General features: G+C 50.9%; 11 protein-coding genes across 11 annotated transcripts; 5 read left to right on the top strand and 6 right to left on the bottom strand.

Moving 5' to 3' along the window:
• Positions 1–814: 814 nt before the first annotated feature.
• AA0111_g609 (hypothetical protein) lies at positions 815–2643 on the top strand (the record flags this gene model as incomplete). Its single annotated transcript, XM_028652274.1, has 2 exons — positions 815–1671; positions 1722–2643. The coding sequence occupies 2 exons, from the start codon at positions 815–817 to the stop codon at positions 2641–2643; spliced, it is 1779 nt and encodes a 592-aa protein (XP_028511800.1).
• Positions 2644–3412: 769 nt separating this feature from the next.
• Positions 3413–4648, top strand: AA0111_g610 (hypothetical protein; the record flags this gene model as incomplete). Its single annotated transcript, XM_028652286.1, has 1 exon — positions 3413–4648. The coding sequence occupies one exon, from the start codon at positions 3413–3415 to the stop codon at positions 4646–4648; it is 1236 nt and encodes a 411-aa protein (XP_028512200.1).
• A 272-nt stretch (positions 4649–4920) lies between these two features.
• AA0111_g611 (hypothetical protein) lies at positions 4921–6316 on the bottom strand (the record flags this gene model as incomplete). The annotated part of the gene is made up of 7 exons (XM_028652297.1): positions 4921–5229; positions 5280–5427; positions 5482–5550; positions 5599–5726; positions 5777–5873; positions 5924–6003; positions 6062–6316. 7 exons carry the CDS (start codon positions 6314–6316, stop codon positions 4921–4923), a joined length of 1086 nt encoding a protein of 361 aa, XP_028512201.1.
• A 562-nt stretch (positions 6317–6878) lies between these two features.
• AA0111_g612 (hypothetical protein) lies at positions 6879–7737 on the bottom strand (the record flags this gene model as incomplete). Its single annotated transcript, XM_028652308.1, has 3 exons — positions 6879–6963; positions 7028–7634; positions 7683–7737. The coding sequence occupies 3 exons, from the start codon at positions 7735–7737 to the stop codon at positions 6879–6881; spliced, it is 747 nt and encodes a 248-aa protein (XP_028512202.1).
• Positions 7738–9240: 1503 nt separating this feature from the next.
• AA0111_g613 (hypothetical protein) lies at positions 9241–10473 on the top strand (the record flags this gene model as incomplete). Its single annotated transcript, XM_028652319.1, has 1 exon — positions 9241–10473. The coding sequence occupies one exon, from the start codon at positions 9241–9243 to the stop codon at positions 10471–10473; it is 1233 nt and encodes a 410-aa protein (XP_028512203.1).
• Positions 10474–10966: 493 nt separating this feature from the next.
• AA0111_g614 (hypothetical protein) lies at positions 10967–12544 on the bottom strand (the record flags this gene model as incomplete). The annotated part of the gene is made up of 1 exon (XM_028652330.1): positions 10967–12544. The coding sequence occupies one exon, from the start codon at positions 12542–12544 to the stop codon at positions 10967–10969; it is 1578 nt and encodes a 525-aa protein (XP_028512196.1).
• An 887-nt stretch (positions 12545–13431) lies between these two features.
• On the top strand, positions 13432–15652 carry AA0111_g615 (hypothetical protein; the record flags this gene model as incomplete). The annotated part of the gene is made up of 8 exons (XM_028652341.1): positions 13432–13526; positions 13583–14189; positions 14243–14309; positions 14365–14632; positions 14691–14790; positions 14842–14951; positions 15011–15263; positions 15317–15652. The coding sequence occupies 8 exons, from the start codon at positions 13432–13434 to the stop codon at positions 15650–15652; spliced, it is 1836 nt and encodes a 611-aa protein (XP_028512197.1).
• Positions 15653–15963: 311 nt separating this feature from the next.
• On the bottom strand, positions 15964–17065 carry AA0111_g616 (hypothetical protein; the record flags this gene model as incomplete). Its single annotated transcript, XM_028652352.1, has 3 exons — positions 15964–16216; positions 16284–16485; positions 16543–17065. The coding sequence occupies 3 exons, from the start codon at positions 17063–17065 to the stop codon at positions 15964–15966; spliced, it is 978 nt and encodes a 325-aa protein (XP_028512198.1).
• A 1085-nt stretch (positions 17066–18150) lies between these two features.
• AA0111_g617 (hypothetical protein) lies at positions 18151–18899 on the top strand (the record flags this gene model as incomplete). The annotated part of the gene is made up of 2 exons (XM_028652363.1): positions 18151–18680; positions 18737–18899. The coding sequence occupies 2 exons, from the start codon at positions 18151–18153 to the stop codon at positions 18897–18899; spliced, it is 693 nt and encodes a 230-aa protein (XP_028512199.1).
• A 300-nt stretch (positions 18900–19199) lies between these two features.
• Positions 19200–20861, bottom strand: AA0111_g618 (hypothetical protein; the record flags this gene model as incomplete). The annotated part of the gene is made up of 1 exon (XM_028652373.1): positions 19200–20861. The coding sequence occupies one exon, from the start codon at positions 20859–20861 to the stop codon at positions 19200–19202; it is 1662 nt and encodes a 553-aa protein (XP_028512194.1).
• A 533-nt stretch (positions 20862–21394) lies between these two features.
• Positions 21395–22712, bottom strand: AA0111_g619 (hypothetical protein; the record flags this gene model as incomplete). Its single annotated transcript, XM_028652384.1, has 2 exons — positions 21395–21669; positions 21722–22712. The coding sequence occupies 2 exons, from the start codon at positions 22710–22712 to the stop codon at positions 21395–21397; spliced, it is 1266 nt and encodes a 421-aa protein (XP_028512195.1).
• Between the last annotated feature and the right edge of the window lie 1153 nt (positions 22713–23865).

The following is a 23865-nucleotide window of genomic DNA, read 5'->3' on the forward strand; positions in this document are numbered from 1 at the left end:
ATCCTGTAGCAATGCTGGCATAGCGCGGCTTGCGTGGGCCTTGAGTGGTTTGCTCGTGTGCTTGGTTACCGTGCCCGGACAATATCGCATACATCAACATTGGAACATACGAACTTGAGTTGGATTGGGCCTGCATATCTCCTTGTATTGGGCTGTCAGTGTTTTGAATAGACGTTGGGTATCTAGATACGGCCTGGTTCTCGGCCGTGCTGGCCCTGTTCTTACTGTACTGACAGAATCTCCGAGAGTCCACAAGCAGTCCGCTCGCTATCACGAAGATGCTATTCCCGCCAGTGATGGGAGCGACATGGATGTAGACCCTTGTTACGCGATCAAAGACGGTGACGGTAACCTGCAGATAGCAGTCTGAAACTCGAGGGTTTGCTCTTGGATTATGTTCCGAGTTCCCGCTAAACAGAGGCATTTCAAGGGGGCCGGCTAGATAGCCGAGATGGTGTGCCCGCTATGGCCATGACTACGCAACTTTGCTGGCTTCTGGTTTGTTGCGACTGGAAGTGCGGCAGATCGACGGGGTGGGGGCTGGTCAAAAACAGTTGTAGCGGTGCTTCAATGGGAAGGCGTGCAGATACATAGGGTTGGGTATCGCCGAAGTTTTGTTTCAGGTCTTCACTCGAGGTTCTTCTACAGTCTTCTCTTTCTGTTTCGCGTCAAAACAAAGGCTCCGATTAGCTCTGCAGAGGCGACGATAGGACGATAGGAGAGTGACATCATTGGGTCGTTGCTGAACCACAATTTCCAAGACATTCGCTCGCCCCGCGGGCCCGCTTGTACCGCTGCGGCCTGACTTGGCATCATGAGCCGCAACGCTCAGAACCTCCGCTTGCCAACTAATGACAGCTTCCCACCTTTTTCCAACGTTCAGCGGCCCGCATCAAGTTCCTCTACTGCCTCAGTGTCGAGTGCAGAGGAGAGGCTGCAATGGCGCAGTCACCCGAACGTCGCGACGCCGTTTGCGGATCCGTCATTTCAGAACCCGTTCGATGACCCCAACCTCGCATTGGCATCGCCCCTGAGCCGCGATGAACCTGAAGGCCTTGCAAACGATGTCCAGAAGCAGACTCAGCGGGAAGAGGAGGAAGAGGAGTACCATGGGGACGCCAATGAGAGGACTGACACGACTTCTACAGAGAAGACCGACGATTCCGTCCGCCAGAACCCGAGGGCATTGACGGCTGTCACTAGCAGGAGCACAAAACACAGCGCCCGTGGAGCAGACGTGCCGGAAGATAGGAAGACGCTCAGCTTCAAGGAGCGCATACGACATTTTACCTGGACCTGGTTCTGCCTTACCATGGCTACCGGAGGCATTGCTAACGTTCTATACGCCGTGCCTTTCCGCTTCCACGGCCTCTACGCGCTCGGTTGTATCTTCTTCATCTTCAACATAGTCCTGTTTCTGTTCAATGTTGCGATGATTTCTTGCCGATTCTACTTCTACCCACGAACGTTCAAGGCTTCGTTTTTACATCCTACCGAATCGCTCTTCATCCCTGCGGCCGTGGTCAGCTTTGGTATCATCTTGATCAATGTCAGTCAATATGGAGTTGACATGGCTGGGGTGGGAGAGTGGTTGGAGCGATGCATGATTGTGTTGTTTTGGATGGACTGCGGCCTTGCTGTTTGCTTCTCTATTGGCATCTACCTGCTCATGTTCGTTTCTCTAATCAATTCTCCAATGAACGCAATGCTAACAACTCTAGGTGGTCAACCACAACTTTCACCATCTCTCAGATGACGCCCATCTGGATCTTCCCAGCATATCCTTTGCTCATCATCGGACCTCATGCCGGTAACCTCGCACCCAAGGTTGAGGATCCAACAATATCACTCACCATCATCTTGACCGGATATGTCATCCAAGGCATCGGATTCCTTGTGTCGCTCATGATTTACGCTGCCTTCATTTACCGTCTGATGACACAGAAGCTTCCTAAAGAATCCCTCCGCCCGGGTATGTTCATCAGTGTCGGTCCTTCTGGATTCACCATCGCCGGAGTCGTCATGATGGGCCAAGAGCTTCCAAAGACCGTACCCAGCGACTTCATGGGCGAGGGCAATGGCGAGCTCGCTGGCAAAGTCGGCATGATATGTGCAAATTACATGGGCCTCTGGCTCTGGGGTCTAGCACTATGGTTCTTCTTCGTAAGTGTCGGCGCGCATTACTCATGTGCCAGGCGCGGAAAGATGGACTTCGCCATGACATGGTACTCCTTCATCTTCCCTAACACCGCACTCACGACATCCACCTTCGCCATCGCCCGCGCCCTCAACGGCAACAAGCCCATCGAATACATCGGCTGTGCAATGACTATCGCACTCATTTCCATGTGGTTCTTCGTCATCTACATGAACGTTCGCGCTGTCGTCATCCGTCAAATACTGTGGCCAGAGAAGCAAGAGGATAGGACCGAAGGTGGGTGGAAACAACAAAGTGCGGAAGAACAGCAGAGGAGGCAGAGGGAAAGGGAGTTGGCTGATGGTGGGGAGAGTATGAGGGGTAGGGCATGGAGTCGCGCGAGGACATTTACCAGGCGTGAGGGTCAGGGGACAGGTATGCCTACGTTGGAGAGGTCTCAAACTGATGCTGGCGCGCGCAAGAGAGGATGGAGTTTTAGGAGGTAGGAGAAATGAGTTACGCGTATAAAGAAAAGGTGTTACTGGTATTTGTGTAGATTTAGTCGATACCCCTTAGAGCGATATTCTGATTGAGCGTTGGTATTGGTTTTGTTAGCTACATGTATGTTAGTTGTGCTGTCTTATCAACCACAACATTTCACGAAATCTGGTCTCATCCGAAGCATGTAGGCACTTGATACTATAGGGATCTCAGCGGATGCTTTGGAGCCGGTGTTCAATGGCTGGTAATCCATCAACAGCACCCTCCATGCCTGGGCGCTTGCATCCAGCCGAGTCAGCTTGCTAAGCTTCATCGGGTTAAAGCATTGGCGTGGACGAGATGGTGCCGTGGTCCTGCTCGCTCGACGCGTCGCGACTTTTCATGCTGTACAATGCTTCCAAGCGCTCTCAATCTTCTGAACGACAAAATGGAGAAGTCGCGTATGCATGATCGCGTAAGTCTAGTGTGCAAAGATGTCGTCCATCGCGTTAGGTATGTTGAAATACGCCAGACTAGGTACTGGGGCGAAGTCGCAAGGTCCTCCACCGGCAACCAATCACCCCCGTTTTGTGGCGTGGACAAGATAACTTGGCAGCTATGAGCTCAGCCTCCTATCGCAGTCTCGCTGCTACCTAGACTCAAATCATTGTTGCACACTCGAACTTGAGACCTTCTGTGTCCTCTCTCCCATTCCAGAGTCCTCCTTCTTCCATTCCTCATCTTTTCGAGGTTCACTCAGTGGATATCAATCATTGTTACCTAGGTGATACCGCCATGCATAGACAGGCCGCCTACCCATACGTCAACCCGGTTCTCGCTACCAATAGACCCTCGGCTACCTCTGCAGCCGCCTTCTCTGCTTCAGTACATCCCGCTACCACAAGATACTCGGGTACCTCCTCAGACTTCTCTGCTTCGGCAAACCGCAACGATGAACAAACAAGCTCGCAGCTAACGAACACTGAGAGCGGATTAACACAACATTTGAGAATTCTGGTTGGCGACCACCTGGAGCTGGATGGGACCAATGGGCCAGATACCGATTTACTTCCCTACGAGCATATGCAAATGCTAGGTCATGGTGGCACAGCAAGCGTTGAGATGATCCGCGATATCCATACGGGTTCGGTTTACGCACGAAAGGTCGTCAAGAACGTTTATTCACGTAACATGAGAGAAGCCAAGCAAGCGCTTCTCAATGAAGTCAAGATTTTGAAGCGCTTAGTTGCACATCACCATGTCGTCCGAGTGCATGCTACCTATATTAAAGGAAGAGAGCTTGCCATGATCCTTGACCCGGTCGCGGATGGCGGAGACCTAGCAAGCTTCCTACAAAACTACCGTGACCAAGGCTTTTCCTGGCATAAAGATCTTACTAACAAGGAGAATCTTGCCCAGAACGATATTTTGCGCAAAGCTCCTTACTGTTTGGCTTCAGCCCTAGCCTTCATCCACAAACAGACTATCCGACACAAAGACATCAAGCCACAGAACATATTGATCCATCGGGGGCGCGTCATGTACACAGATTTTGGTCTTGCGTACGACTTTGGGGACGCCGGCCGAAGCACAACCACTGGATACCTACAAGGTATGACCAGACGATACTGCGCTCCTGAGGTCATCGAGTGTGGAAGTCGAAACTCAAAATCGGATGTCTTTTCTCTTGGATGTGTTTTCATCGAGATCTACTTAGCCCTGGCGGATGATGCTGAGCACGATCAGATATATCGAGGGCCCTACCATGAGGCTGTTGACTCTCATCCAAACGGCATACCGCTGCCTTGTTGCGCGTCATTCAAATCCCGAATTTTTGCGCTCCTGCGAGCAGCGGTTCCGACGATGATGCGGAGAGACCCGAGCTTGAGGCCCTCTGCCTGTGCAGTCGCCAACCTCATCTTCACTGATGAGAGCTTCAACAAAAGTCCTGACCTATGTCTGGAATGTAGTGAATTCTCTACCTCGGTCGATGACAACAAATTCCTTCGTCTGCTACCCGCCACCATCTAGCAAGCTCACTCGCACGAAGATAAGACGAGTGTCGACATCCAGATTTCCAGATTTTACAGGTGGGTATAGAGCTCCGCGTACTACAAGAGATCGAAACTCACTTAGTCTACATCAATCGATACGACGTCCATGCTGGCGAGTCGCCTGCTGGCGTTACTTGGCATGTGCGACACACCAGATGGATTTAGCATTGGATGCCAAGTGGCATGTAGAGATATTGATTCAACACCCAGGCCAACAGATTTATGATCATCGACTCTTTCTCTAGCTCTCTAGATCATCGGCATATCCTCCATACCCGGAAGAGCAGTCAGCCAGCCGTCATGTTCCTCATGCACACGGTTAGGTACAACACATTTGTTGCCATCAGCAGGCTGCTGTGTCTTCAAGCTACCGCAGTTGGCACCCATACAGCCCTTGGCGTCATCCATAGCCTTCTGAAGCGAGTCGTCCTTCCAGCCGAAGACGTAGTCTCCATGCTGTCCATATCCGGTGTTGTCTCCAGTAGAAAGGACGAAAGGCTGCGAGCCATCGGCGGGCCACTCAGCTTTGTTGTTGAATTTGCTAGTATCCCAGACGATCTACAACGAAGTCAGATTTGGTGTACTAGTGAGAGAGTCTTTGCGCTTACCTCGAGCATGACCTGCGGGATCTTCACCGGGTGTGTCGAAGGGCATGCGCCACCAGTACCAGTACCAGAGAAGAGAGCTGGACCATTGCTGGGGTATGCGACATGAGACTTGTGGTCCGGCGAGTCGAGATTTTTTCCGTCCCAGCATCTATCGATGGGTCAGTGACATACAATGGTGGGTGCTGCGAGGGATTTTACTTACGTTGGGTAGAGAATGTTGCTGCGTATGCCACCTGGGCAAGGTGTCGTAGGGAAGCCTTCAGTGTCGAGCCTTGATACGTTAGCATGTAGTTGAGTATAATGAAACGTACATCCTCACTTCGCATCCTGGCAAGGCGCAGCATTATCACCACCAAAGTTAGGCGCGTTGTAGCAGCGAAAGCAGGTCTGAGACTTCAAATTCTTGGACTTGCGGTTGGTGGCATCACCCACGAGCATGCGGAACCCCTGTGTTCTTTGTTAGAGACCAGATCTGCATAAGAATCGGTCTTGCTTACGGGCTTGAAGGCTGTGACTTGGCCTTTGCCACCGGAGACGTAGTAAACAACGAAGCCTCCAGTGGTCTTGCCAGTGTACTTGTCATTGAAGAGATCCCTATATCATATCAGTGCAAAGAACGACTGACCGTTGATTGGAATGATTACCTGTTGGGAATTTGAGGGACACGCTTATAGGTTCCGTTACGTGCCTTGAAGTACACGTTCGCGGTCCAGTAGTTGGAAAGCTGTCATCCACTCCGTCAGGCATTATCCCCGCGCATACATCTTCCCGTCCTGACTCACATCCTCAGAGTACCCGCAAGTAGTGCAAGTCGCCAGCTTGGAGATATCGGTTGATTGCATTGTGATGTTGAACGCGTTTCCTCCAACCACCTGATGCATATGTGGTGAAGGAGCTTGGCCAGGGTTTACGAGGGGATCGATCCGATCGATGACATTCTGAGCGCAGCCGAAACGCAACATAGTGAAGCCCTGGCCGCCAAAGCCTTGAGGCATAGCCTGCGCGAGGGCGGCGAGAAAGAGAGTCGAGAGAAGCATGATGACTGAGAGGTTGATTCACTGGAGGATGCAGAGATGGAGTAAAGAAGTACGGAAGGATGCAAGGAAGATGCAATGGCAGATAAAGTACTTCGAGAGATGTTCTATGCGGTGTTCACACGAGCCCGATGCGATCCAGACGTGGAATGTTTGCCATCCATCACCTTCGACGTTTGCTATACAACTGCCGACCCCATCTCTACCAAAGGATACATATTGGGGTTACCACAACTTAACCTACTGTGTACGTCCTCGTGGCATGAGGGTAATGTCGGCAGTTGCGGAACTAATTTGCTGATCCCGCATTCGGCTAAAGGCTTGAGATTGCTTGACCAACCCGACTGACGTTTCGCACGACAGGTGGTACCGGAGCACGGGGATCGACGTAGCGTCGTGGGGAAGCTGGGGCATATTGTAAATGAGAAGATGTGGATGGAAATGGGGTCATCAGAAAGGCCGGAGTGATGGAATGAGGCATGAATTGAACTGCACTTCGCGTCCTACTCTACCATTGCTGTCATACGCTGACATACCAGCCTCATGAGTCCAAAAACGAGTAGAGCTAAGCAGGTGCAGGGATTGAGTCTGCAACAGCCTTGATTCCAGCATTCCAGATGTCGCCCATCCGCGAGTAACCCGCAGCGTTCCTGTCAAACTGATTAGCTGATCATTTTCTCGTAGACTGTTACGCGGGTAGGATTCATTGCTTACGGATGCAAGTTATCGCCCAGCTCGCTGTTTGAGTTGAGTACATTCATATCGACAATCGAAACCTTTGATCCCTTGCTGACTCTGGCAGCAACGATAGCAGGCAACGCATTGTTGAAGGTCTTGATCGTAGCATTAAGGCCAGACTGCTTTGACGGGATAATCTTAGCCACGATAACAACCGCATTCGGAACTGCCTTCAAAACATCATCGATCAAAAGTCCAAGTCGTCTCGGCGCATCAGCATCAGGTTCTGAAGCAGGGTTTCCACGGTTCAGGTCGTTGGTGCCGGCATGGAGCAAGACGACGTTTGGCTTGAATGCCAGACCGCCGGCAACAACACCGCGGATCTGTGAGATCGTGTATCCGGGGAAGCCTTGGTTGTCTTTATCGGCCATCGTTCCAGACTGTTGCGTGCCGACGAAGTCGACGGTGTTACCGGAGGCCTTCAGGTCATTGAGCAGTTGCTGACGATATCCGTTCGTGCCAGCGCCATTCATATAACCCCAGGTGATTGAGTCACCTAGAGGCAAGATGCGGAGGTTGGTCGTCTTCCGCGCAACGAGCGCGTCGCGTGCTTCGTGGGGAAGACCATTGGCAAAGGATAAGACTACAGCGCATCAGCTGTATGTGTTCGTGATGCATGGGGCATACTTACAGAATGCGAGGATGGCCAACGGCAAAGCCAACCGGTTCATGATGTATGACAGCATGATGATCAGATATCGAGGTCTTGTCGAAAGCGCGAAAGGGACCGAGGTAGAGCGTCCTTTTCACCTAAACCATCTTGTCAATATACATGCGTCCCCTTCCCCAAAGGGCACACATGTTTTGAATTTCTCCGTCAGTTTGATGAAGCCGAGAAACTAGCGCACCCTGAGTTCCATCAATCTGCGACACATCTTGATGATATGAATTCTCCGTAGGCAAAAGTACGGCTAAGATCTGACAAAAATGACGTCATCCCATCCGGACGGTAGGCGACAAGTCGACTTCAGCGCGGGAGAAGCTGCTCATCAGCATCGTCGAATGGTGTCAACTGGTCTAAGATCTTCCGGACTTCTTTCTAACATTCTTTAGTGCTCTCTTTAGCCTCGGTTGCTTACCTTAATGTTGCGATGTGGATAGCAATTTGGCCATTGATGTTTGACCCTAAACCTCCCCGCATGCTAACGCCGCTGGGTTTAGCTCAAGCAATTGCGGAATTGTGCACCTGTCAATATCGCCTGGAATTCCTAGCCTCATTATCTCGCACGCCGACCGTGCGCTGCACGCCACAGTATTGAAGCTCCAAAGAGCCATTCCATTTAGCCCGTGGTGTACCCAAGGAAGCTATGGAGCTTCCGCCCTTCCAGTACCAGAGCTTGGCCGGGTCCAACCAGATCCGCCTTATCAATATCCTCTATCGCGAGCAAGAGTCGGCGATAGAACTTGAGCTCGAGCAGGTCGACTTAAACTCCGATCACAGATACGAGTGTTTGTCGTATGCGTGGGGACATGATGATTGTGGCCGATTCATTACGGTCAATGGCTCATCATTCCTGGTCAGCTCTACTTTGTATGTCGCGCTTGAGCATCTCAGGTACAGGTCGCAAGAGTGCAAGCTCTGGATTGATGCCATTTGCATCAATCAGGCCAACACTTCTGAGCGGAATAGTCAAGTCGCTATCATGAGGCAAATATACCGCAACGCAGCGCGCGTGATAATTTGGATTGGGCCAGCAACAGAATCGAGCGAACAGGCCATGGCATTCTTGAAGATAATGGCCACTGCTAAGAAAAATGAGGATCGGAACATCCAGAGAAACGGTGTCAGGGTAGCTAGTGATACGAGCTCAGAACTGGGTCCCGGACCGGATCAGTCACCTTGGAGTCTTGCTTCGGCTTCAGATCATAGCGTTGGGCAAGTGGATGTACCAGAAGAGAGATTGTGTTCGAGTTTTGAACCAGACAATAGAGCAACTTGCGGAGACGAGGATTCGGTCACCTCGTATGCTGCCTCGTTCGGTCGCGAAGCTACCAGTAGGTCACTGTCATTTCGCTCTACCAGCGCCTTGTGTGATGGTGGGAACCAATTCAGTGATTCTATACAATGGGAAAGGCTTAAGAGATACCTAGCATCGCTCTGTATGGCACTCAGACGGCGATATTCAAGGTATAAGGACTCTCGATTGAGCCGAAAAAGGTGGTCTGAGTTCGTAGACGCACACACTACCATGGAAGCTACGAAGAACGATTTCACCATCACAGGTTATCCTATACTATATAATATGTTCGGGAACCCTCACGAAGATTATTTCGAGAAGGAATGGGATTCCCACTGGCAGGCTGTCGATGAACTACTGGCGCGCCCTTGGTGGGGCCGGACCTGGATCGTACAGGAGGTATGGTGTGCTTCAGACGCAGTACTTCAATGCGGTGCTTCGAAGCTCAAGTGGAAGAGTTTCCAGAAGGCTATGGACTATGCTGAGGGATGGGACGATATGGGGGACCATGTAAAAGGCACTGAAAGGCAGTCGCAATGGGAGACCTTGCGGCGGCGCTATACGTTAGCGATACATCTTTCTAAAGCCAGAGTCAATGGCAGTACACTATCGTCACTGCTTTGGAACATCTGGGATCGCGAATCGACGGATCCAAGGGATAAGGTGTTTGCTGTATTGGGTCTGGTTGGTGAAACCAAAGATGGAGATTACACCATGGCACCAGACTATCGCAAGTCAATGGAACAGGTGTATCGAGAGATTGCGCGAGAAATCATAATCAAGGAGGGTCGAATGGACATCCTACTTGCGGCCAGCGGTGTCAATGGTAATGACCGATTACCATCGTGGGTGCCGGATTGGCGAAGCGAGGCTACCATGGGAAGGCCAATATTGCTGGTTAACCGCCAACTCTTGATGAAACTCGCATACTCTGGATCCATGAATATGGCCATATTAAAAGGGCATGGATACCTTGCGGCTGGCAGTTCGGAGGCGTTCGCTCAGTTCAGCGACGACCTGAAGGCACTTACGGTATTGAGTAAGAAGTGGGATAGTATTGCGGAAGTTTGCGATGCAGACATCACTGCGACGAGCAACGATGAATTCGTGGATCAGATTTGTGAGTTCATTCTCCGATCGAAGTTCATATCTAGCAGGAGACGACGGAGGGAGTTGACCAGAAGAGAGCACGCCACCGATTCTCAAGACACATCCATGCTGATGGCCACACTCACTGGTGGAGGAAGAATATGGTATGATGAGTACGCACCCACCATGCGAAACGTGATGCGGCAACGTCGGCTTTTTATAACAAAGAATGGCCGTATTGGGATCGGACCAGTAGATGCTCAGCCTCACGATGTGGTCTTCATCATCTCTGGCTGCAATTTTCCGATAACACTTCGACCACGCGAAGATATGTTCGGCGTCGTTGGCGAAGCCTATAGTAAGTTTCTGAAATAGCGTATTTCGAGAAAAGCTGGCTAATATAGCATGATGCAGTTCACGGATATATGAATGGTGAAGCTCTAGCTCGTCCATGGTACAAAATATGGATGCGAGTCTGGAAGAAGATCACATTAGTCTGAGATGAGCGGTTTCCAGCCAACCTCAGCTGGTTCATCTTCCCTGTTGAATGATCACGCATTATCCACTTCCCCTGTCCTTCTTCTTCCTATCCAAGTATTTATGTATGCGAGCATCCCCATTTCTAGCCTCTCCTGCTCTCGCATCCAGGATTCGCGGAATTTGGAACACACGTATCTCCCTGGCGTCACTCAAAAACTTTACTGACAGCGCTTAGAAAATCTCATCAAAAGGTTTGGACATCATAAGTTGCGGAACAAGACAGCCTCTACCACTACAAGGATATATCAAAGACCCATGCTTGGAGATGATTCAAGCGGCGATAAGTCGATGTTGCTTCAAAAAAGTATTCAACATTGCGCAATCAAAACTAAAATTGTGGTGTCTCACATGAAACCTCCATCTTCAACAGGCAGACGCGTAACTCGAAGCCTTCCCCAGTCGACCTACCTTGCTTAGATACCCCGGGAGACGTCACCAATGTTATTTCCGGGTTTGCTTTGAACATCACCCCTTTCCTAAGCTCCATGCTTGTAGGATTGAAAACCAGTATACCGGCATCATCGCCGAAATCCCATGTTATCCGGGAAACCTGCCTGCAAATCTCCTTGTCGATCTTGATGGCCTCGTCAATAATGTCAAGAAATTCCTGCTGGGAGTCCTCTAGGCCCTTCGATTGAAAAGGTCCAAGACAGGTGCTGATCTCATCTCGAAGTTCGTTTTTCCATTCTTGGACTTCGCAATCGGCTCGGGTACGTTTCTCTTCGTCCATCGAATCTAGCAAGAGACCAGTGGTTGTAGCTCTCCAGATGTTCACCTTTTTGATCCTATCGATCTCACTGGGAGATGTATGTACACCATCCAGACACGGTTCCAAATCCCGATGAATCGCCAGGAGGGGTGCCGATGCTGATCCCGCCCATCTAAATCTGGAGAAGACCTTGTGAACGATGACTCTCCATATAAAGGTTTGGATAATACTCGGACGGGTTTCTGAACAGTTGATATAGTCCAAGTAGCTATCCACCTTCATGGTAGACATCATGTCGTTCTTCCACAATTGATCTTCTTCGCATCTGGGGCGCTTGGGTAATTGTTCGGAGAAGTATTGAATGCCAAAATCTCGGACTTTATACCTCAGCTGCATGATCAAACCACACAGATAGTTGTCAGTGACTTGGTAAAAGCCTCGACCTTGAGCTCGAAGGCCATTGAGTTCCTTTGCAGCCTGTTTCCATCGCGACTTGATGTCTTTCAGCTCCGCGTCGTATTCCTTTCGTTTGGAGTCCCACTCAAGCCTTTCGGATTCCAGTTGCATTTTGTCGTTCTTTCGCTGCACGTCTTCAAATTCCAAGTGTTTGAAGGTATTCTTCAGTCTGATCAATTCTCCCTGCAGCTTGATATTCGTCTGAGCTAACCCCTGTTTTTGGTCCTCAAGATTTGCTAGTCGAGAGTCACTACGGATCAAGTCCTCTTCTGCTTTCTTTCTTCGTTCAATCTCCTCTTTGAGATTGATTATTGGAGTATCATTCCAGTGAGCTAGGTTGTCCATCTCGCCTCGTCCGCCTGACCAGCTCTTACGCTCGTACGCGTACGGGGTATTAACGTCATCGTCATCATGATCTCGTGTCGACCTTCTGATCGTGGTGCGTTCCCAGAACCGCCCTGTCGAGCCTTGCCTTGAGGAAGAAGATTGCGAACGTCGTCTAGTGTGTTCGTAGCTTCCATGAGATGTGCGAGTCTCACTGTGTACTGGTACAGATTGAACCCGCGCGACGTTTGTATTCGGTACTGATCTGTACTCAAGCTTTCGTGGTCGCTGCCTCTGGTGTGCAGGCGAACTCCTAGGTGGAGCGTCCGTCATTTCCACGTCGTGACCCTCCATGAAAGTCGGCTTTTGTCTCTCGAGAGGCCTTTCAGGTCTTCGAGGGTCGTAGCTTGTCATCATAGTCGGTGCTCAACTGAGAACTACGGATGACGACGTTAAGAGGGATTGTGTCGCTATCTTAGCAATGAGGGTAGCTGAATGACTTCTTGAAAGAAGTGTTTTTCGAAAAATCAGGATTCACCAGTGAAGGGTGGGACCTCTCTGCCTGCGGCACTTCTATGCGCCATGACAAGGCTAGGATATAGAAGCCACAACGCGCGTTGCTCCATATTATTATGATGAGCTAACGCAGTGTGAAACCGGTGAAGAATATCACGGTGGGAGAAATGCAGCTCTACCCAATATGAATACCCAGGAAGTGAATCCTTCACTCAGCCTTGTCCAGGTTCGGTGATGTGCAGCTCTACGGTATCAAGCTAGACCAAATCCGGCGTTTCAATCATCAGCCGTTTGCCCATGGTCATTCCTTTGTATCACCACAATAAAACGATAAGCGATATGGCTGATCGTGCAGCCAATGTTAGTCCTGGCAATGCATAAACTTCACAGCCACCAATATTTGTGGTTTCCTGGATGCAGGCCTCCATAACCATTCAAGGCACGAAGCTACTAATCATTTGAAACTGTTACAGTAAAGTCCGGTCAACTCCAAGCAGCCACTATTAGCCATCCCAGGAGAAGGCTGGTATCTCGTAATCTAGTGGCTGATTTGATACTTCTGATCGCCGACATCGTTTCCTAATCTTACACTTTGTCCATTGGGGGTGTGATACACACATCATCACAATCAAATTACTCCAGCCCGATATTGATACGACTTTATCATAGTCAAGCTGAAGTCCCAGATCTGAGCTCTTTTCACTTGTAATCAGCTTCCGAACTCTAGACACGTTGACCATCGCTTGTTGGCGCAAGGCTATCAAACTTTCCATACCTCATAACACAGGATGTCAATTTCAGAAGAACTCGCCAGGAGGCTGAGAATCACTGCAGATGAGGCTGACGATGATATACTAGTCATTGGCATTGACTTTGGCACAACGTAAGTCTGTCTCGTCATTTCCAAGACCCATAACACTGACCATATGATCTTCGCAGCTTTTCTGGTGTTGCCTGGGCCACTTTCGCCGATTTTGAGAGTGATCAAATTAACCTAATTACCACCTGGCCTGGTACCGGCAGGGAAGAGGGTAAAGTCCCGACTGAGCTTTTCTACGAGGATGATGAGATGATGTGGGGCTACGAGATACCAGTGGACGGTGATCCTATCCGTTGGTTCAAGCTCCTCTTGCTAAAAGAAGAAGATCTTGCTGAGGAGCTCCGCTCCTCTGAGTTCATTCTCAGGGGCCGTAAGATGCTGAAAGAAAACAACAAGACGGCAACTGAGTTGATCGCCGACTACTTTCGAGCCCTCAGTACATACTGCCTTGAGCAAATCAAAAAATCTCGCGGAGACTCGGTAGTGGATGCCCTGAGATTCCACATTGTCATCACCATTCCCGCCATCTGGAAAGGATATGCCAGACGGGGAATGGAAGAAGCAGCAAGAAAGTCTGGTATACTCGGACGACGGCCTGCTGGAGAAACAACTCTGAGCTTCGCGCCAGAACCCGAAGCGGCTGCTTTGTCAACCCTTTCTGAACCTGGTCGTAAATCTCAACAAGGCGATGTCTACATGATATGCGATGCTGGTGGTGGTACTATCGTGAGTGCAAAATTTCGCCGACGACTTACGTAACGTTTAACTAACTACAGCAGGACCTTATAACCTATGAAGTCAATTCACTCGATCCGATCAAGATGGGCGAAGCTGTCGAAGGCACCGGTATACTGCACAGACATACTTCGAGTAACGAAGAACAATGCTGACAGCTACCCAGGCGGTCTTTATGGAGGCATCTTCATCGATGAAGCTTTCGAAGCCATGTGCAAAGCTCGACTTGGTAGAAGATGGGACCGTTTAAGTAAGGCAGGCATCAAGGAGATCATGAAAGGTGAATGGGAACATGCTATCAAGCCTCAGTTCAGGCCCGGCAACAACGCGAAGGAATACATTGTTGGGATTCCGGCGGAAGCGTTCGGAAAGGCTAACCTAGACGACGAAAGCCGTGAGCCGATCATCAAGAAGGGGCGCATTCATTTCAAGAGGTCAGTACCATGCATGATATTCAGCACTCACATGTGATGACCAAACTCATCTACATAGTTCGAATATACAACAAGCATTCGCCTCCTCATTTGCTGGTATCGATCGTCTTGTAGACGAGCAGATCCGTAAGGCAGCACAGAAGGGATTGCCTATGACGGTGAGCGACAAAGGGGAATCTTTTCGATAGACGCTGGCTAAAACACGCCAGGGAATCATACTGGTTGGAGGGTTGGGTGCTAGTCCCTACCTTTACGACCATCTGAAGGCAAAGTATGCAAACGCCCAGATTAGCGTGCTACAATCAGGTGGCATGAAACCGTACGTCGCCTTTCAAGAAACCCACACGAAACTTGATATCTGGCTAATTGAATCATTAGTCGGACTGCGATCTGTCGTGGCGCAGTCTTCAAGGGTTTCCTCGATGGTGTATCCAACGGGGATCTCAGTACACCAAACGGTGGTATCTTGGAACCAAGGATCATGATCTCGTCGACAGTGTCAAGAGCGAGCTTTGGGATGACGTTCAGTGCCGTGTTCGATGCTGCGGAGCACCTCGAAGAAGACAAAATGTGGTGTGACAAGGAGCTCGTCTGGAACGCGAAGAATCAGATGAGTTGGTATCTCAAAAGGGTTTGCCTAACTCAATCTTCTTTTTGGAGTCCAGTCCCACTAATGTGATCAAGGGTGAAAATGTCTCCAAAAAGGATGCAGTCCGTCACGAATTCTACCAAGTTTATGAAAAAGACCCCGGGCGCAAGTTTTCAATCGCATTCCTCCAATGCGACGAGGTTGTAGCACCAGATCGGCGCATAGCAAGTGTGGTACCACTCTGCGAGTTGAATTGCATCATCAACAAGTCTTTTTCGGAATATGAAGATTACGTCAACCCCAAAGGCGTTAGAATGAAAAGATTCAGTTACGAAGTCGAAATGGTGCCTTCCGGAGCAACCGTGGAATTCGCTGTGTACCACGATGGAAAGAAACTGGGGACGCAGAACACGAATGTGAAATTCCAATGAGCGGTGCCAGATGTAGAACAGTAAAGCAGACAAGATGCTGTATTGAGCACTTAGTATGCTAATGGGTGTTTGCATCGACATAATTTGTAGATCTTTCCTGTCATAAATGTGTTTTGCTGTCACATGTTGCTAGAACATACGGGGAGTATGTCGAAATCTCAAGCTTCTTGTTCATACTACTGACAACACGTTTTGTTTCCCTAGCCCTAGCTAATCGATGTTTCAACTTGGGATTTTAGACAACAGCAATCCTTACATTTTCTCCGGTTTGAATCAGGATAGAGATGCGTGTTGCAGCCCTTACCGTGTACTTACGCTGTAGTCGGAAGTTCACCAAATCGGTACTGCGCCCAGCTGAGACTTACCTCAGGCATCGTCCAAAGCTGTTCACCCGAGCTATCACCCGCCGCACCAGCAGCGACATACATGGGCAGGATGTGGTCGAGTGTTGGATGCGCTTGTCTCCCATCACTGCGCTTCATAAGGTCCAGCAGGTTCTCCTTGCGTTCTTCTGGATTGGAAGTCACGGCATTCTTGAGTGCATCATCGAAGGTGGAGGAATAACTGCAAGGGATTAGTTGAGTCTTCCAACGAAAATTTGATCAGCTAAAGGTGCACAGAAATGACGTACGGCATAGTTTTACCCGATCCTCGAGACTTTCGGTAATCCTGTAGGTTGTGAACTGCCATTCCAGCACCTACGATCAGTATGCCTTCGTCGCGGAGACTCTGGAGCACCTCGCCCATGCGATAGTGGCGACCGATATCCTCGTTGTCAAAGAGGGAGACTTGGACGATCGGCACGTTCAGAGGGTTCTTGTTGGGATCGAACGCTGTAGCAACACGTTAGAATGGAAACAACCCCACCAATTACAACAAGGCAATCATACCGACAACAAAGCCTGCCCATACCCCATGATCAAGTCCTCGCTTCACCTTCTGCACCTCAATGCCGGCGCTGCCTAGCTTCTCGATAACCTTGTTCGCAAGTTCAGGACTGCCTTTGTTCGGAAACTTGTACTCGTAGTAGTGAGGTGGAAACCCGAAGAAATCATAGATGATATCAGTGTCCTCTGCGGCGTTGATCTGGATACGATTCGGGCTATCTTGCCAGTGTGCAGAGAAGACGACGATCGCTTTAGGCTTGACTTTGGTCGTAATCTCTCTACCAACCTCGCCCAACTTCGCGTAGGCAGGATGCTGCGTGTTTTCCATAAAGTTGGGTCCGCCGATGCTCAGGAAGTAGACTGGCATCCGTGAAGATGGGATAGTCGTAGTATTGGACATCTTGGGTGTCTTGGGAGGACTTTCTTGGATGGCGATGGTGATTTTGGTAGCACTTTCGTAGAGGAACGGGATGCAGAGGCTCACTATGAGGATGGTCAAGTATATGGGCGACAGCGCCAAGGGCATGTCTTGCTAGGCAATGCTGAGCTACCAAACGTCGCAGAACAAAAGTGATTGGGACTAGGCAATGAACTGGCAGTAGAGTAGGGGCATCGCCGAGACTATGATCGAGTGGGTACTAGCTGCCAATATCGACGACGTTGGACAACTGGAAAGACAACAATGTTTGCAGGTGAATGCACCTGGTTCTTGCAGGCAGGAACAGCATTCGGGGTCGTATGTCCTGCCGCTTCCGATATACTCAATGTCGTCTCGTGCGATTTGTATGGAAGACCGAGTACAAAATGCTGGTCCAACCGCGCGGTCGCTGTAAGGGCTTTCCCATTTCGGCTAGACGACAGACATTTACCTTCGACCCCCGTCACAACCGCGCGGCTTATGTAAGTATCTTCACGTGCAGCATGCATGATTGCGACGCACCCTGCTTGAATCACTGCACAACTTACTCATACCCGCCAAACTGGGTCGCGCGCGTTGCGAACTTCTGCCTGATGAGGTATGTTTCCCTCCCGCGCGGCATGCACTGGACATCTTATCGACCATGCCTAGGCGCCGACTCTTGACAGCTGCTTAATCTTTCCAGGCTCACCCGCGCGGCTTGTGGATCTTTTGTAATAGAACTTCTGACACTGAAGGAGACTCCGATATTGGTTCGCATCGTGGTTTCCGCGCGCGGTCGATCCCACCACTACGGCACCCAGTGTCCCCCGCGTTTTGCCGCCCAGCATCTCTTCGACTCGTACGACAGCACGAAGGCACAACCATGCTAGATCCTAGACAACGTGACAATAGCACAAGCACATTGACTGCAAACGGAAGCCATCTCTGTTCGCCATGCCTTTGCTTGACTCGCGTGTCCCGAGCGCACTTTCCAATTAGTATGATACCCTCGTTCTGGCTCCGAAAAGAAGGCAGAAACCGAAGACTCTTCTGATATAAAGACACTGCGCGTCGGCATTTTCAAGTACATGTCGCCCATCTCTTCCTTCGTCTCCAAACTCTTCTGTTTCGGAGCCAAGTCCAAATCTACCACAAGCACAATCTCAGAACCCTCTCCACAATCGTACCCCACTCACATCAGATACACAAAGATGGCTCCTGTGGTCCTCATCCTCGGCTCTGGTCCTCGCGTTGGTGCATCTGTTGCCCAGGCTTTCAAGAACAGCGGCTACAGCGTCGCTCTTGCGTCCCGTAAAGGCACCAACAGCGAGACCGAAGAGGGTTACTTCTCCATTGAAGCCGACTTTGCGTCTCCCTCCAGCCTCCCCGATGTCTTCTCTGCCGTCAAGTCGGAGTTTGGCTCTGCCCCAAGCGTCGTCATTTACAACGCTGCCGCCCTGACTCCTCCTTCGGACCCGACCTCTGTCCTATCCGTCTCCGCCGAGGCTGTCGCCAAGGACTTGAATATCAATGTTGTTAGCCCATACGTGGCGGCACAGCAGGCGCTCGCAGCCTGGGAGACACTTCCCGAAGACACCAAGAAGACCTTCATCTACACTGGCAACGCCCAGAACGAACTCATCATCCCCATACCACCCATGATGAACTTGGGCGTCGGCAAGGCTGCAAGCGCGTACTGGGTCGGTCTTGCTGACACGCTGTACAAGTCCAAAGGCTACCGGTAATCATCTCGAATACACGCATGTATGGTCTTGTCACTGACGTTTCGTATTTCAGATTCTTCTACGCCGATGAACGTCATCCTGATGGCAAGTTCAAGGGTATGGCGCTCGATGGCCCTGCCCACGGCGAGTACTATCCACAGTTGGCGCAGCACCCTGAGGGCGTGCCATGGCAGGCCACTTTCGTGAAAGGCCAGGGATATGCCTCTTTCAAGTGAGAATGTCACCGCTCTCTTGATTATTGAGGGATCATCCCCTCTGAAGTGAGCGAATCAAAGTACGGAAATCGGACGCGAGGCGTTGCGTAGGGGACGTGGTTGTCGGTCCTGTTACTCGTTCATTATACTGTTCGTAGTCAGCAGAATAATCCATGCTACCATCAAACGATCTGAACATGTGTCACACGTGTATGAAACGAGCTTTTCCGAGTGCCCGTAGATTGTGTTTGTATGTTCGTTGTCAAGAAGGGGGATTAGAACTGGCAACCAATCAAGTGGGTTCATGAAGTATGACATCACCTAGACTAACAACACCAAGTCTCCCTGACTCCTGAAACACGTCGCCAGATCCCTGATTTCCGTATCGCCTGCGCGCCTTTTTGACCACACACTCTCCATGACTTCCAATGCTTTACGAACCGTACCGAACACGCTCGGAGGTTGTAGTGCCTGAACCATTTCCCGCAATTGCGCTTCCTGCTCCGGCGCCGCCAGACAGCCCGCCACGCAGAACGGCCATACCATGGAGCGCAGCAACGCCGGGGGCACAATATGCTGCGTCAGCAGCTCAATGATCCCTCCAACGTGATATCGCACGTCCAAGCTCGCCGGCTGCCATCCCGACACAACGACAAACAAATACAAGAGTGCTGCGTGTGCCCAGATACGGGTCGCGAGGATAGTTTGGCGCGTGGGTGTTCTGCGTTGATGTCCAAAGTCTGAAGCGAACATCTCTAGCAAGCTCGACCCTTCATTGGAAGAGCCCATGGAGCCATTCTCAAGCTGCAAGATATGTTCTTCAACAGAGGCCTTTATGGCTGTGGCACGTCGGACCAGCTCCATAACGTCGAGGCTTCCTGCGTGATGGGATTGTTGCTTCCATGCATCGAGGGTGGCTATCTCGCCGACATAGAGGAGTGCCCAGTTTTGACACCCTACTGTTTCCTCGAGGTTGATGACGGCTTCGGAGCTACTGGGTGTATAGAGCAGGCTCCGATGATAGCTGTATAGGCGAGGCTGTCGTTGAAGAATTGTGGCCGCGATGATGTCGTCCAGGATAAGGAGGGCAGAAGAGAAGCGAAATGCTGCTTGTTCTGCGATGGGGGCTTGAAATTTCTCGGCTGGATCGATCAGTGTGGTGGGGTTTAGACGATCCAAGACTGCATTGAAGCTTGAGCTGGGACATACTGGTGTCATGGCGTCGACGCTCTCGAGAAGCTGCATGAAGAGTGCTAGTGCGGCGTTCAAGTGTGCCTGGCAGTTGTTGAAGCTCAGAATGGCTACTTCAAACCTTTGCACTTGCATAATGCTGGCTAGGATGCGTACCGTACCGTGCAAATGCTCCATCACGCCTGCGTCACTAATCACCTGTAGTGATAATCTCAGTACCTCGAACGCATCTCTTGTCTGCTCGAGAACCTTCTCCCAATTCGCTGCCCCTTGTGCCAGCGACAGGAAATAAGAGCTCTGGCATAAAAGTGCCTGCTTCACGACCGGACTGCTGATCATCATCTCCAGGAGCCATGTCCGGCCACCCTGCAGCAGCGACGGGCGGTAGAAAGGGAACAAGAACGGGAACAGATTTTCGAGGTAGAACATGACGAGGATCGCATCCGAACGTCCGATCGCCAAACGCTCTCGTGTCTCCTTGCCCGCGAGCGTGCAATCTGGGCCCCTCTGGCGCAACCTCGCCAACGAATGAGGAGTCGTTCCTGCGCTACCAACTAGCAAGTTGCACGTTAGAGACGCTGAAGCCCTCGGTGTCTGGGGTGGCAGCATGACGCAGTCTCCATTGATGGCAGTTGCGGGCGACACGCGTTCGCTATCACTCGGAAACGGTGCGCTGCGACGACGATGAGCATTCTCTTTGACTTCCAGTTTGAGTGCCTCAGCCATTTCCTCTTGTTTGGCGCCACCGTCCATCCATTCTGGCTTTGCAAGATCGAAGTGACAGGCGATCATGAGAGACGAGCATACGTCACAGATGGGGCGCTTCTCGTCGCATTTTTTGCGGCGGAGGCGGCACGTCCAACAGCCTGTGAAACTGCGGATTGTGTGAGTTTCCATAGCCGTGTTCGTATTGTTCCCTCAAGTGTGTTCGTCAACTTGAGCTTCGTGCGATTATCGTCATGAAGCACTTGTTTCGGAGTTAAGAACGAGGTGTTAGAGAGCTAGAGGGGAAACTTTCCAGGTCCAGGGCAGTCAGGCGGCAGGTAGCACAAAGAGTGGGGCTGTTCATGCAAGCCAGCTCGCACCATGCATGTCAACAAAACAAGAGAAAAAGGGCGTGTGGGATAAGCTTGTAAGCACTAATATATTGAGGGGCAGACAATTGGCTCGGTTCAGGCAAGCTGAGGACTAATCGGTTACGTGCAGGTTGAACTCACTCCATCTTTCAAAGCTTCCGATCAGATGATCAAGGTATCTGAACTAGGTGATACGGTGAGATGTGACTAGACAGACTCTTACGCACACATTCGATCTCCTCGAACCTCCTACTGCACGGCAACAACCGAAACGCCCTCCTCTGGCAGTGGCACGGCTTCCTTTCCGAAGGTTCCAAACTTGTAATCGGGTACACGGCCGTAATCCTCCAGAACGGGATTGGACACCTCGATAGCCCACTTACCACGTGAGAGCATGTCGTCACGGAACTCCGTGACGAGCAGCTTCAGATCATCACCCGTGGCAGCTGTATCTCGCACACGGGCAAGGGTTCGTCCGAGCTTCAGCGCATCCGTGAAGGCGCAGACACCGGCCTCACCACGGACTCGAAGACATTAGCAAGCGTACTAGTTGGTGAATTTGTGATGCAGACTTACAAGGTGTCATAGAATGAGCTGCATCGCCAATGACGACGACCTTTCCAGCAGGTAGTTGTTCAGCGGTCATTTGTACGCCCTGGAGTTGAAACCCAGGGCTGCTGTATCCTTCAATGGGGACTTTGTCAACAAGCTCCCGGAGGTGATTTGGATACGCCTTCGTCTTCTCACGAGCAAAGGCAGCGAGCTGCTCCTTGGTCGCCCCAACAGTCCAGTTGGGGTTCTCCTCCGTGGTGTTTGGAGCATTCTTGTCAACCCAAAGCAAGATGAAGTAATAGTATCCTGTGTTTCCGTCTTCGCTGACCTTGTTCAAGGCACCAAATATAGCACTCTGGTCATCGCTTCCCAGTGTCGAGTTCATGACTATGTATCCCGAGTGCGCTAGTGCAAGCTGGCGCTTGAAGTCGTCACCGCTGAGCGCTACTTCGCCAACCAGAGAGCCGAGTGCCAGTGGCTTCATAATATCCTGGCCGTGCAATATGTGCTTCCGGACCATGCTTCGCGTTCCCTCAGCACCCACAAGAAAGTCGCCCGTCTCAGAAGTGCCGTCGCTAAAATGTACCGTCACCTTGTCGTCAGCTTCCTCAATCCTCGCTGGTTGTTTGCCGTACTTGACGTCAATCCCCTGGAGTAGCCAGTTCCTAAGGCGCGTCCGGTTGGCGCGTACGATCTTTCCACTCTCATCGCTGATAACCCCGGCACGCATTCCAGGCCTAGTGATATCATAGAATACAAACTGGGCTGGAAGATCCAGGGGAAGCAAATGGCTCGTCTGGTCAACGGGGCCCATCTCCTCTGGCATCGACTCCACCAGATCTGCCAGTGCTGGCCCGAAGAGTGAGAGTGCCCAGCCCTGAGCTCGAGCATCGCTGGTTGGGTCGCGCTCAAAGATGGAAAAGGATATATTGGCTGTCTTGAGTTGGTGTGCGAGCGTAAGCCCGCTCATGCCAGCCCCTACAACGAGAACATGAGGGTACGACTTGGTCGACATAGTCAATAGGTAAATGGCTATGACAAAAGGCTGGACAATTGGGAAGAAATGAGGTGGGATGAACTTTGAGTTGAATATATGGTAAGCTGGCCGACGAGTGTACGCTGTGCTTTTAACGTACTCAAGCGACTGTTGTCCATCAGCGATATGCTCAAAGACCATGAGAGAACGTCTCTACCTACCACGCGCGGCTGAGTACAATTCACCCGACGAGACTATTCCACCCACCCCCGCCCAAACTATTCAGATGACCTAGGTATCTGAGTAAACAGTCCATAATGCCTCTTCAAAGTGGAACGCCTGATCCGATGGATAGATTGGCTTTCCATAACCTGAAGGATGTGCAGGCAAACCATGTTGAAGCTGGGATTGTCCTCAACACGACCCTCCGCTTGGGATGAGTGTTGCATCCAAAGACCATTGCGAAACACCAGTCATGCAACAGTCAGAGCTGAAGGCGACATGTGGGGATGAATGTTGCTGTCACTCGTGCTCGCTATGCATCTTCAGGGAACCTCGGCCATTGTACTGCTGACACTCCGACTGCGCACTTAGAAAAACCCGAACATTGATCGGCATGCTCGTTTTTTGCACAGCCTGTTCAACTCGTACGTCGAGCCTTACAAAGCGGACCTGGTACCAGCGTGATACAATTTACCGCGTTTAGCAGCAAGGTGCCTCCATTGCAATGGAAGGGCTGCTGGAAGTCCTCGTACTCCTGATGTTCGTCAGCCTAGGCCACCCATTCCTGCAGCGTGGGATGCCCACTACCGTATAGTGACAACGTGAGGTTGTCGCGCCGGATATCGGCCGTTTAGCCGGCCTTATATTGGGTCTGCACATCATGTTGCTGCAGGGTGGGCTGTCAGCGACATACCCGCGCGGTTCCTGCACCAGATGCGGGCCGTTGCAGGATCTGCACTTTCGGGCACTACGGCAGTTTCCGTATAAGTCTTACATGTCTTATCTTCTACCCGAGACTAGAGTTATGCATTATCAAGCAGAAGATGACTGCAGGTGGGAGCTGTGTAACTGTTCGCGGAATTCCGCACCAATCACTGATCTAGCTTGATGATTACATGGACACCAACATGAACGCTGAACCGTCATCACATCGGCATACACCTCAGACCACTTCAAACGCAGAAAATCC

This window comes from Alternaria arborescens (assembly GCF_004154835.1).
Source record: "Alternaria arborescens strain FERA 675 chromosome Unknown contig_1, whole genome shotgun sequence".
NCBI lineage: Eukaryota > Fungi > Ascomycota > Dothideomycetes > Pleosporales > Pleosporaceae > Alternaria > Alternaria arborescens.